The sequence below is a fragment of the Scomber japonicus genome, chromosome 3, assembly GCF_027409825.1.
Source record: "Scomber japonicus isolate fScoJap1 chromosome 3, fScoJap1.pri, whole genome shotgun sequence".
Classification (NCBI taxonomy): domain Eukaryota; kingdom Metazoa; phylum Chordata; class Actinopteri; order Scombriformes; family Scombridae; genus Scomber; species Scomber japonicus.
This window is the reverse complement of record NC_070580.1, coordinates 28,467,860-28,480,228: the sequence shown is the minus strand read 5'-3', so window position 1 is coordinate 28,480,228 and position 12,369 is coordinate 28,467,860. Positions and strand designations below refer to the sequence as shown.

The following is a 12,369-nucleotide window of genomic DNA, read 5'->3' as shown; positions in this document are numbered from 1 at the left end:
GATTTTTTAAAAAAGGTTGTTTTTTTCCTAAATTAGCACATTTTGTACCCTGAATTACACAAAATAACATACATCACATAATAACTATAACAAGAAATCAGAAAGCACATCAACCATTCTTTGCCATGTGTCTAACTCATCCATCCTTCAGTCCATCATGTATTTGAGGGACATTGTTTGTCCCCTGGAAATATCTACATAAAATATGCTAATGAAATTAAACAGGGAAGTGTGATGGTTGATGCTGCCTGGTTGTGAATCTCTAATGACTCTCTGCCATCCCTGGAAAAAGCCTGATTAATTTGGGAATGTCGGCCGCAGTGGAGAGTGATTAATTCCTCCTGGATTCAACCATTTAAACGAACACGACGGAGGGGAGACAGGAAAACAGGGAGCCCAAAATATGGATGCATAATTAATACATTTGGATCATTTAATTAGCCACCCAAACAGAGGGAAGGCACAGCTACACTGTGTCGCTGCTTTGTTCAAGTAATAAGCCACAGTTAGTTCTCTTTTACAAAGAGACGAATATAATGAGCCCCCCTGTTAATAAGGGGAACATTGGACCATCTCTACTAAATATTGGGAGACAGTTTGAACAAATGATTACTTGTTTCTTTGATGTCTCATGTGTCTGACTAAGCAGAGATAGAGAGGGAAAACAAGCACATGTATTTCTAGGTTTTTAGTAGAAGTATTTAATGATTTTTTTTCAATCTCAAAAGAATCAAGAATCTTTTGAGTCTAAAAACAAATGTCTCTCTTTTCTCTTACAGAATGATGTGAAGATTTCACTTTGGAAGGACAAGACCGCACTTCAGCTCCTCTTCTCCCTCCGGCTCCTTGCTGACACAAAATCTGAGGTGTTTTGTCTAAGCTTGGTATCTTTCTGAGCCCTGTGGGGATGGGAACGTGCTTGGATAAAGGATGGACTTACTGCGGCCTCACTAAAGGTCACGGTCCTCTAAAGGTCATGTCATGGCCCGTGGCACTTTGGCTATTGACTCTAATCTCTGTGAATCAAAAGACAACTGTTGGACAGACTCTGAACAACTTCCAATCAGAGAGGAGGGAGTGGTCGCTGAACCACCTGACTGTGCACCAGTCCACCGGGGCTCTGTACGTCGGAGCTGTCAACCGAATCTACAAGTTGTCGGCTAACCTAACCCTCCTGGTGTCCCATGATACGGGGCCAGAATATGACAACAAAGCATGTTACCCTCCACTCATTGTACAGCCCTGCTCTGAGCCTCTAGCTTCTACCGACAACGTGAACAAACTGTTGCTCATCGACTATTCACACAACCGGCTGCTGGCCTGTGGCAGTCTCTATCAGGGCGTCTGCAAGCTGATGAGGCTGGATGACTTGTTCATCCTCGTGGAGCCCACACATAAGAAAGAACACTATCTGTCAAGTGACAACCAGACAGGGACGATGTACGGGGTTGTTGTGAACTCGCAGGGTCAGGATTCCACTCTGTATGTCGGCACGGCTGTTGGAGGGAAACAAGACTACTTCCCTACTATCTCCAGTCGCAAGCTGCCTCATGATCCAGAATCCTCTGCCATGCTGGACTATGAGCTTCACACTGACTTTGTTTCATCGCTTATTAAAATCCCCTCGGACACACTAGCTCTCGTTCCACACTTTGACATCTACTACATCTACGGCTTCTCTAGTGGCAACTTCGTCTACTTCATGACGGTCCAGCCAGAGACACCAGAGAATGGGATGTCCACTGGTGGCTCCCCTGGTGACCTGTTTTACACCTCTCGCATCATTCGCCTCTGCAAAGGTGACAAGAAGTTTCACTCCTACGTGTCACTTCCTGTAGGGTGTGTTCACAAAGGCGAGGAGTACCGTCTGCTGCAGGCAGCTTACCTGTCCAAGGCTGGCAGGGTTCTGGCAAAGTCACTGAACATCAGCGCCCAGGAGGATGTGCTCTTTGCCGTCTTCTCAAAGGGACAGAAGCAGTACCATGACCCTCCAGATCACTCCGCTCTCTGTGTCTTCACCATTCAAGATATCAACACGCGCATCAAGGAGCGGTTGCAGTCGTGTTACCAGGGAGAGGGAAACCTGGAGCTGCACTGGTTGCTGGGAAAAGACGTGCAGTGCACCAAGGCGGTAAGTGGACTGCAGAGAGAACGATGTTCTCATCACCATCTTTGGTTAATCTTCTGATTTTGCCTCATAGTATATTCACACTTAGGCCATCTAAACACATATGGTGGCAAGCAGCATTGATACAGATTTACTGAAACTTTGATTATTCCACAACTATGATAGCAGCATAAATAGCTGATAGGCAGGCAGCCAGAGCTATGCTGAAGACACCATTCAGGTTTTCAGGATCCCACAAGAGCAGAAGAGCTGGAGGAGATTAATTCCACACTGCTAATCAGAGGAGTTTTGTATGGAGCTTTGATTTCATTCAGGGGTTTGGGCACTGACTCCCGCCTTCTTCTCCTCCCCTTTCTCTCCCTCTCTCTCCTCATCTCCTTCCCTCTACTCTTGTCGCTGTCAGCAGTATTTGAACCCTCTGAGACCTGTTCTTGATCTTGAGAAAAAAAAGGGCTTTCTTGTAAATGTCCAAGTCTGTGCCTTTGTGAAATCTATAATTCTGCATAATGAGTGGCTTTTATGGAAACAAGTTGAAAGCAAACCATGAAAACAATGATATTCATCACATCTATCACTCTAGTAGTTCCCAAAATGTACTTTGATTCCACCATGCTATCAAACAAATAAGATGTAATGTTCCTCATAAAACAACTGAGCGAGGAAAGAGATACATAATAATGCAATTAATTCTTACTGTGCAGTTAACCAAAGGGCTTTATATCTAAAATGGACTGGAAATTAAACACAGTGGTCAGTTGAGATGATCACAGTCAGTCTTGTAGAGATGTCATTAGAGGCTGTGTTTCTGTGATTCATTACTTATTACAGATCAACAACAAGTCTGAGATGCACAGATATGGATTTTTGAAGTCAATACTTACATTTCCTACGTGTTGCAATTTTAGACATGCCACTATTAAGATCATATCATGAAAGGACCAAGATCGTTTCATTTTTTTGCTTTAGTGGAAAAAAGTTATAAAAATGCCAATTCCTCAATCATACAAAACAAAACAAAGAGCCACACTAGTGACTCAAGACTGGCCCAGTGGTTACCATGAAAATTTTAGTAGGTATAATATTAGCATCTTAGTTTAGAGTGCTAGTATGCTCATGTTTGCTAATTAGAGATAAATACCAATTACACCAATTAGGCTGATGAAATTAAATTCGTTTTTCAGGTATTTGGTCATACATCAAAGGACAAATTGAAGTTTGACCTGATGATTGCACTAGATGAAAAGTCAGGGATTCACCAAAGTGACTACACTTCATCCTGTGGGAACCATTAATGTCTGAACAAAATGTCCTTTCAATCCATCCAATAGTTGTCAAGACATTTTACTTAAAATCACAAATGTCAACCTCACTGATTGCACAATGGGTCAGGGGATCACCAAAGTCATTCGGAAACATCTCGAAACCATTAATGTCTGTACAAAAGCTTTGAGCCATCCATCTTGCAAATGATATTTCACTGAATAAGTGAAAACTTTGATCTGATGGCAGTATTACAGCAAAAGTCAGGGCATCACTCATTATTGATTCTGTACAAAACGTTGTGGCTGGCAATCCATCCAATAGGTGCTGAGATGTTCAGTCTGGACCAAAGTGGTGGAGCCAACGTTGCTATCCAAAGAGCTGCACTGCCAGTGTGGATAAAATTAATATTTTCTAATGCTCCCTTCAAGGGGTTTTAATAGATATGACATTAAAAAATCAGCAGCAAGCAATTTTGCAGTTAATAGTAAAGAATTCCACTATTAAAACAAATATAAATAAATGTTACATAATTAGAAAATATTTATAATCTGTATACAAGACTGAGGTTCAAAAGAGCAGATGAGAGCTCACCTAACAGGCAGAAAGAAACTGGCTCATTTTTATTTTATTCATTTCTTTAAAGACTGCAGGTCAGGTTTAAGCAGTCGGGCGGGGTGAGACGAAGCTTGTTTACTTTACGCTGAGTACACTTCGCTGATCACATTCAGTAAAGCTCAGGTACATAGCTTAGTGGAAGAAAAAGCATGGGAAGGGCTAATATGTGTATAAGAAGTAGCGGATGTGAAATAAGAAATTAGCTGCCCTAAAAAGGTAGATTTATATACTGAGTGACAGGCAATTAACAAAGGTTTGAGGTACATGTTAGTAGATGTAACAGGACTGCTTAGCATGCAGCTCTCTTTGATGCTTAATCAAAACCTGACATCTCTTGTGCTGTGTGTTTGTGTGATGTCAGATCAAGCAATCTAAAAATCACAGAAACAGGCGCAAAATACACAGCGCTCCTCGTATTTGCCATCAGCAATTAGTCTGCTCCGCAAACTCACCCGCTCCGAGGCTTGTTGATAAATGCAGCAGCCTAAACCCTTTTGAAGTAACCATTTTTAACCCTGAAAACTGTGCACTAATGCATGTTAGGCTTATCGGAAGTCAGTTTGATTTCTCCTCTTATATTTGCATGTGTCTACAGTGATCTCAGTCATTTTTCTGGCTCCCATTTGCACTCGTCCCTCTCTCTCACTCCTTCCACCTCCCTCCTTATATCTGTCATTCTCACTCCTCCTTCCTTTCACTCTTTCCCCTTTCCCCTTTCTCCATTCACCTCCTCTCATCTTTTATTCCTCGCAAAAGCATCTCATTGCCTTCATACTCTTAATTATATCTTGATTTTTACACTTCCATCTCTCCCCGTGCAGCCTGTTCCTATTGATGATCACTTCTGCGGCCTGGATATAAACCAGCCTCTGGGGGGTTCCCAGCTGGTGTCCGGGCGGACGGTGTTCACTGAGAGCAGGGACCGATTGACCTCCATCACCTCGTATGTCTACAACGGACACAGTGTGGTCTTTCTGGGCACCAGGAATGGACGGCTGAAGAAGGTGAGAGCAGCAATACACTGACAGATGCTGGCAGGAATAACACACTGAACTCAGACACTCACGGATTGTCAGGTTGTTTTTGCTAACTCCCAAGAGGTGCAACCAGATCCACTTGATGACAAATCACATCACTCATCCACATTTAAAATACAACAATGCATCTTCTGGCGGTTTTCTTCCTGTTTTTGAACATAACTGCAAAATAAAGTGTGCTATGAATGCCTTTGAATCACTGTACACATCTCAGATTTGTTCAGAAATTTAAATGACTAGTGTGCTAATTGACAGCTATTTCCACTGATTAGACCTCAACCAATCAGATCTTAGCATGTATTTTTAAGAATGGGGATGACATTTTCCTACAAAGCTAGTTATCTCTATACCTACATTCATGAAAGAACAGCAAGATGAAATGGTGAGGATGACATCCACAATTAAGTTGTTGCAATTCCACGGGAAGAAATTACAAGTCTTAAATCAACATATTTCTTTGATCAATGTGAAAAATGTTAACAGCTCCTAGCAACCGCTGCCGCTGCTACACTCACTTCCTACTAATTGATTTGGGCAAAGCAAAACAACATAATCCCACCTCCTTTTAACACAATGTCAGGCTGAATTAATGTGTCTGTTAATGAGTCTAAAAAGAATCTGTTGCTCATTCACTCTGAGGGACTGAAAACAAATCCAGATATTCAAACATGAAAAGTGTACTCTGGTGAAATAGTATTGCACTTCCATAAAGTTTGGAGAATTGCAAGTGACAGATTAGAAGAGTGGGCGAATTTGATTCAGTAGAGGTCTCAGATATCCTGACTTTTGGTTCTTAGTGGGGAATCAAGCTCCAAAAAAGCTGGATCTGCACTTAACATCATGCCACTTGATATCATCTTTTCATTACATGCTTTCTGTCTCATAAATGTTAATGTATTTCAAACTCCAGGCCCACATTTAGTAAAGCAAGCTCTCTGCCAAAGCCATGATAGCCCCGATGATATAATTGTGACATAATCTGGGTTAATTTCTCAGACTTTAAGCTCCTCTAGACCCACAGATGATGTAATACAACTGTTGTACTGGTTGTGTAATACCTTACTGATGACAAGTAAACTTAACTTTAAGTGCAAAATTGGTGGGATACCAAATGTTTCTGCTACCAAACCAAATGTGACATAATTCATCAGATGTCCATGAGAAATACACCACTAATGAACATCACCCATTTTCTGTTTTTGTGTCTCACCACCCATGAACATTAATATAATAATGATCTTTAATCCATTAACACCAATTATTGCAATAATCTCCCCAATTAATGCTCTATTTAGCATAAATGGTTATGTTTAATATATCATGGCGATTATAATGGGACATTCTGCAGCTGAATAAAGGTGCAGTAATCATGCAGTCTTGCCTCAGTCTTTGTTCAGGAGCTCTAAGACAAAGACAAACAGATGTAACTACCTGAGTCAGACAAACACATTTCTGTTTCTTTGTATTGATTGTAAGTAAAATCATACAGCTCTGGTAGCCTACCTCTTGTTTCACACTGTCCTGCTGGACTCTGGTTTCAATGGCTTTTAGCGTTAAAAATAACTTAAAGGACCACTTCCAAGACTTTGAACCTGCTCTCTGTGTACTTGACATGAATTTTTACATGCTCAATTAAAATAATTAGACTTGTAAATGTGTCCCTAAATCTGTCACCTGATAAGGCACATATATCTCATTTTAAAGTTTAGGATAGATTGTGAAAGTCTTTTTTTTAAATGTTCATCGTATATTTTGTGGATTGGAAAATGGAGTCTAATTTATATTTTCCTTGTCTTAAAGTCTGAACTAGATTCCCTTTTGTTCAATTTGTAAGTTTGGTCCTCTTTGTTTGATGTATAAATTAATCCAGTTAAGAGATGGTTTCGATAATTTTTCAGCTGCTGCTCAGCCTGTGCTTGCGTCATCAGATGTAGGCATCGGGAGGATGAAGGCTAAGGTTGAAATGAATTAGTTTGTACAATGTGTTGCCTGACCCTGTGTCTCAGGGCTTAAGTGCTTATAACTGTTCTAAAAAGCAACGCTTAAAGGGGATATCAGTATTACATCTACTATTGCCTTGGATGATCGGCCCACGTCCCCCCCCCCCCTCCCCCCCCCCCAACCCTCCTACAAATAATAACAAATATAATTTATACTAGCAGGATAGCAGGAGTGCAGTAGGCTTACACATGACAGGCTTGCATCAAAACCTGATGTTAATATTTATTTACCCAATTTATGTGGAATCATTTCATTTAAGCTCAGTGTAGAGAAATACACCTACATGAACAACCACCTTACTGCATGTGGCTATGACGACACTGGCTCTGTCACTGGTGAAAACAAGCACTTTTAGTGGATGTATATTGACGGGGCGCCTTTACCCTGTTGGAATACGTTGCAGCCTGTTTCGTGGCTGCCGGCTGCAACTCTCGCTCAATACTGGACCAATTTCAAAAATGATTGTTCCCATTAGTCACTTAGACACAAAAAGATGGGAAAATAGAGTCCAGGTTGAAAAGTACTAAAGTTTCCCTTTTAATTGATTTTGTATCCAGCAACTATCCAACTGAGCTTTTGTGGATGTGCACATAGCTGTGGAGCTCTGATTTATTCTATAGGAACGTATCATCCACTCAGATCTTCCCTACTGATTTTTTTCACCCTGTAATATCCCTTATATCAGACTCACAGACTTAAGATGACCTCTTTCTCAGAGGTTCATGAAGCTGATTTACCCCATTGTCAATCATATTCATTTCAATACATACTGTAATGATTTATTATAATCACGTTTCTATAGGGCTCGTTCTTTGATCGAACTGGATTGACTTGGTAGCACCGCAGGCTCTATTACTGCACAGTCGTACAACACGCAGCTGACTGAGGAAATGTGTGAGAGGACTGTTGTGACATTAGCCTGGGGGCCTCAGTCTTATGAGGAGCAATCTGTCTGACACACACACACACACACACACACACACACACACACACACACACACACACACACACACACACACACAAACAAGTCCAGACGGCGAGCACAGATAGCATCACTGCAGCTCTTTCATTGGATGAGCCATCAGGGATAAAGACAAGATAGCTTGGGTGAGACAGGGACAGAGAGGAAGAGAATAAATAGGGAACCGAGACAGAAGAACAATGAAGGGAAGAAAGAGAAGATACAGAGACAGAGGTAGAAAGACAAATATTTAATGAGAGAGAGAGAGAGAAAGAAAGAGGGAGAAATTCAGAAAGAGAGACAAAGAAAAGTATGTTTTGCATGTGTTCAAGGAGTGAGCAGTATTGGTTTGTGTGAGCAGAGTGAAAAAATACATCATTACCGCTTTAAGTGCTGAGTGTCTAAAGGCCGGAGTTTGTCATTATACTGACAGAACATACAGCCATGAGTCAGACTCCCAGGAGCCTCCGAGGAGCACGGGGTCACCTCTCCAATCCTATTCCATCACCCCCAAATGGACAGGCTGAGTGGAAATGGGGCATGACAATAAATGCCATCAGCAGATCACTCTGGCAGTAGGGCCTTTGCAAAGGTCAAGCCTGCTACAGAAAGGATGTAACCAGGGTGAAAGGTCACAAGGCTAACCAACAGTCTCACCACCCAGGCTCCGTGCAGCATATGGATGTGTCCATCATCATCTCATGATTAGGCTACTCTGGTTCCACATATAACAGGACATTTCTATCGTCAGCGCTTTGTTTCCTTAGGTGGACGATTTTAGCCGAGCAATCTGACCTGGTGGATAGCTCTAGGCTAAATACAAAAGGGGCTTTTTACACTTTGCATGACAAATGAGGTGAATCCAGGTAAAAGCCATTATCTCCCACCGATCCTTATTTAAATGTGTTCCAGTCTCAAGGCAGGAGGCGTAGATAGATGCAACTTTCAGCAGCACTGATGGCACAGCTTCCGCTCGTTAGCAAAATGCTAGCGAGACCCAGTGAGGGCAAGATTAGCATTTCAGTCAGTAAAGTCATGTCAAGATTTCAACCATTTATTTGAACAATGATGCAAATTTGAGTTTTTGTGGTGTGGCTCTGCTCGTAATGATCGGAAACAAATCAGAACAAGCCTTACAAAGAATGTCCCTGAGCTATCAAACCTGCCGGCAGTGCCTGAGGTACAAAAACTTTTAAATGAACATGAACACATATGTTAAGAAATTCACATACCTGTAGCTGTACATGCTCATACATACAGAGGCAGCTAGGGAGGTGGAGAGAGTAGAAGTGTGCAACGGAAAATGACACCTGCTAGATGTGGTTGACGGAAAAGGATTTCTGAGGTTTTCTTCAACTTGCTTCAAGTTGTCTTAACTATCAGCTATCTACAGTGACATGGGAAACATGAAGGAAAAGATAGAGGCAGCCCAAGCTGACAAATCATAGCTCTTGTGGTAGCTTGTGGATGTGTAGTAGCTTTTTTAAGGGGGCGAACACCAGCTGAGTGCCAATTTGTTTTAATGGGGCACCTAGTGGTAGAGGACACATTCATTATAGAATTTGTATTTTGATTTGTACTGCCTTTTCCCTTCACAGCAGTTGGGCTTTTGATAGTGAACAATATGAGTTTTTTCTATCTCTTCAATCAGTTCACCCCAAAAACTATATGACTACAAACATGCTCTATATTCTGCATGGCTTTTTGTAGGCTGAACTGAAACAAACATTGTTTTTTTCTATTTGCTACTGAAGGCCAGCGTGCAAGTAAACAACAAACACACTGTAGAATGACATTATACTTTATCTTACCCTGTGGCAGCTTCAAACACATAACAGGTGTTGGGTGGAATTGATTTTCTGAGGAAATGTTTCTGCAGAGCACAGTAATGCTCAGAAGGATTACAATGGCATACAGAGTAGAACCGGATGCTCCTCTGACATGCAGCGAGTGTATTAAGGTCGGTTGTCAAGATGTTCCTAGTGTAACATTTTGTGTATTCCAGCTCTGAGAGATATCAAGGGTGTCATAGCTACCCCAGAGGAACTTTAGCAAAATAAATGATATGATTAAACTATTTAATATATGCCAGAAGACTTCATCTTAAGGAGACAATACTCTTGACAGGCTGGGAGGGGTGGAGTCTGGCAGCACATTATATCAGTGGCCGCAGAAACTTATTTTCCCCAAGAAATGTTAGAAAATGTTCAAGCTCAAGCCAAATAAAGCCTGAGTCAAATACTCTTGTGTGCAAATAGTGGATTCATTATGGCTTATTGAGAGTTGACGGAGTAAGGAAATTCTCCAGTGCATGGCTAAATGACTTGAACTTTTCAAAGTCACAGTTTCTTGGAGGGAGGGGAGGCAGGAAGGGGGAGATATAGTGATTGAAATCATTAGAATAGGGTATCAGAGGTGGGGATGGCAGAAAAGGTGTGTTTGAGGCTAAATTGAAAGGATTTTCATTACTGCATGAACAGAGTTGGACCTGAGGGTAAAAGTCTTCAGAGCGGATCACCATTAGATGACTCAGTGCAGCCGAAAAAAGTAAATGGTATTAAGAGAGGCAATTTTGTGATAACACGGGAAGGTGTCCATCTTTTCTCCTTTCCTAACTGCAGTTTTATTGAGAGAGACTCCATCTCTCTCTAGAGCTCACTTTGTCCCATCCTCATTCCCTTCCTTTTCTTTTCTTTCTCCACACACAAATAGAAAACACACGAGAGAACTGTGACTGCATTGCGGTCAGGAAAATGAAGACCATACGGGTGCCATGAATTGTTCCACTGTCCCCCTCCCACTGCTTTTGTTGGTGGGCCATGGGAACCTGACAAACAATGGGAATGATCGGAGGGATGGGGGCAGAACGGAGGAGGACAGGAAACAGAGAACAGGAAACCATGTCCTCAAGGAGAGAGAAAAGAAGTGAACACATAGAGACTGAGAGGAGACTGTGGTCAAGTTGTACAAAATGTGGTATGAAGACTTGGAAGTTAGCCATGCAGCTGAAGGTTGGGGTGAACTGAAAAATCTTGCTGCTGAATCTGGAAGGCAATAACCCTAAAAAACACACTTGCATGAACACACACACACACACACACACATCATGACCTCTCTTCCGACCTAGTTGGTAATCGTGTTTAGGGTATGGGCACTTGCCAACATACAGCGTATCCAGTGGCTGTAATCAATACTCCCCTCTTTGTGACTGTAGTTAATGTGATGCCTGAATGATTAGTCCTGCCCTGTAATACACATCTCCACCTCAGTGACCCCTCCTCCCCCGTACACTCTTCGTTTTCATTAGCCGCCACAGCTCAGCTCTACCCTGAGTTTCATCTCATTAGCATTCACAGTGCGATGATGGATATATGGGCTAATCAATGCCCGCTCTTCTCGGCTGTCATCCACGATCAGACCATATGCACAGCCACTCAACCTTAAAGGTGGCCAGTTGTCTGGCCCTTATGTCGCTGCATGCCCTGTGTCACAATATTGAGTCAAGCCTGAGAGCATCGACTGTGAATTCTGTGCCAAAATCTGTCTTGCTTACAGTCTGTGTGCATCTTTAGATCTAGTCTAGCATGTTTTTTTTCAGTTGGGGCCATTTCTCCTGTAGAGAAATGGAAGATTTATGTGAGGTTTCCTGCCAAGTCTTAACTTCTATACACTTGGTGGTTTTATATGAAAAACAACGTTTTAGTGCAAGTCAGATGTTGCAGTATTCCAGCATGTCTCATAAAGAAGAGGAAGTGGAGATGTTTGTTGTAGAGCAAACGAATCAACCTCCTCGTGTCAAGTTCAAAGCAAGTTGGATGAACTGATCTTCAGGGACAGACGAAACCTGGTCAGTGTAGCAGATTGGGAGTGATTGGCTGAACAGATTGCTCCTTGCTTCCTGGGTCATCATCCATATGTTTAGGTTAGCTGGGTGAATTTTCAGGCCACAAACTGGCTGGCCACATATGGACACACTTTTTGGGGTCTGAATAACCATCACCACATAAACACAGTAATCATCTGTTTAGTATGGTTTCCCAATCTGACGGCAAAAAGCAGGGGTCCAGTGATATTTACATGTATACTTCCTCTCAGCATGAATCAAATCATCACCTGAAATGAATCACAGACGCAGTCCCATATGTAAATACTCACGGGGAGAGACATTTTGGAGGGAAAATTGCTCATGCAAAGTCTGGCAGCTTTACAACTGATGTAGCCCTGTTCAAGCCAAGTGACATCTTAGAAGTAGGGTTTTTTTTTTGTTTCCTTTGGCTCTCAACGGAAGAGAGCAGCTGAGCGTTTAAGATGCAAACCCAGTCATGAGAAAGGGAGGTTGTTTTCATTAAGAGCACATGGGCTCA

At 42.0% G+C, this 12,369-nt stretch overlaps 1 protein-coding gene across 1 annotated transcript in view; it reads left to right on the top strand.

Moving 5' to 3' along the window:
* The first annotated feature begins 907 nt into the window (after window positions 1–907).
* LOC128354928 (plexin-A2-like) overlaps window positions 908–12,369 on the top strand; it is a 60,604-nt gene continuing 49,142 nt past the window's right edge. The window contains exons 1-2 of the mRNA XM_053315039.1: window positions 908–2,131; window positions 4,828–5,010. Of these exons, the coding sequence (XP_053171014.1) occupies window positions 908–2,131; window positions 4,828–5,010 (1,407 nt within the window). The remainder of the gene's footprint in view (window positions 2,132–4,827; window positions 5,011–12,369) is intronic.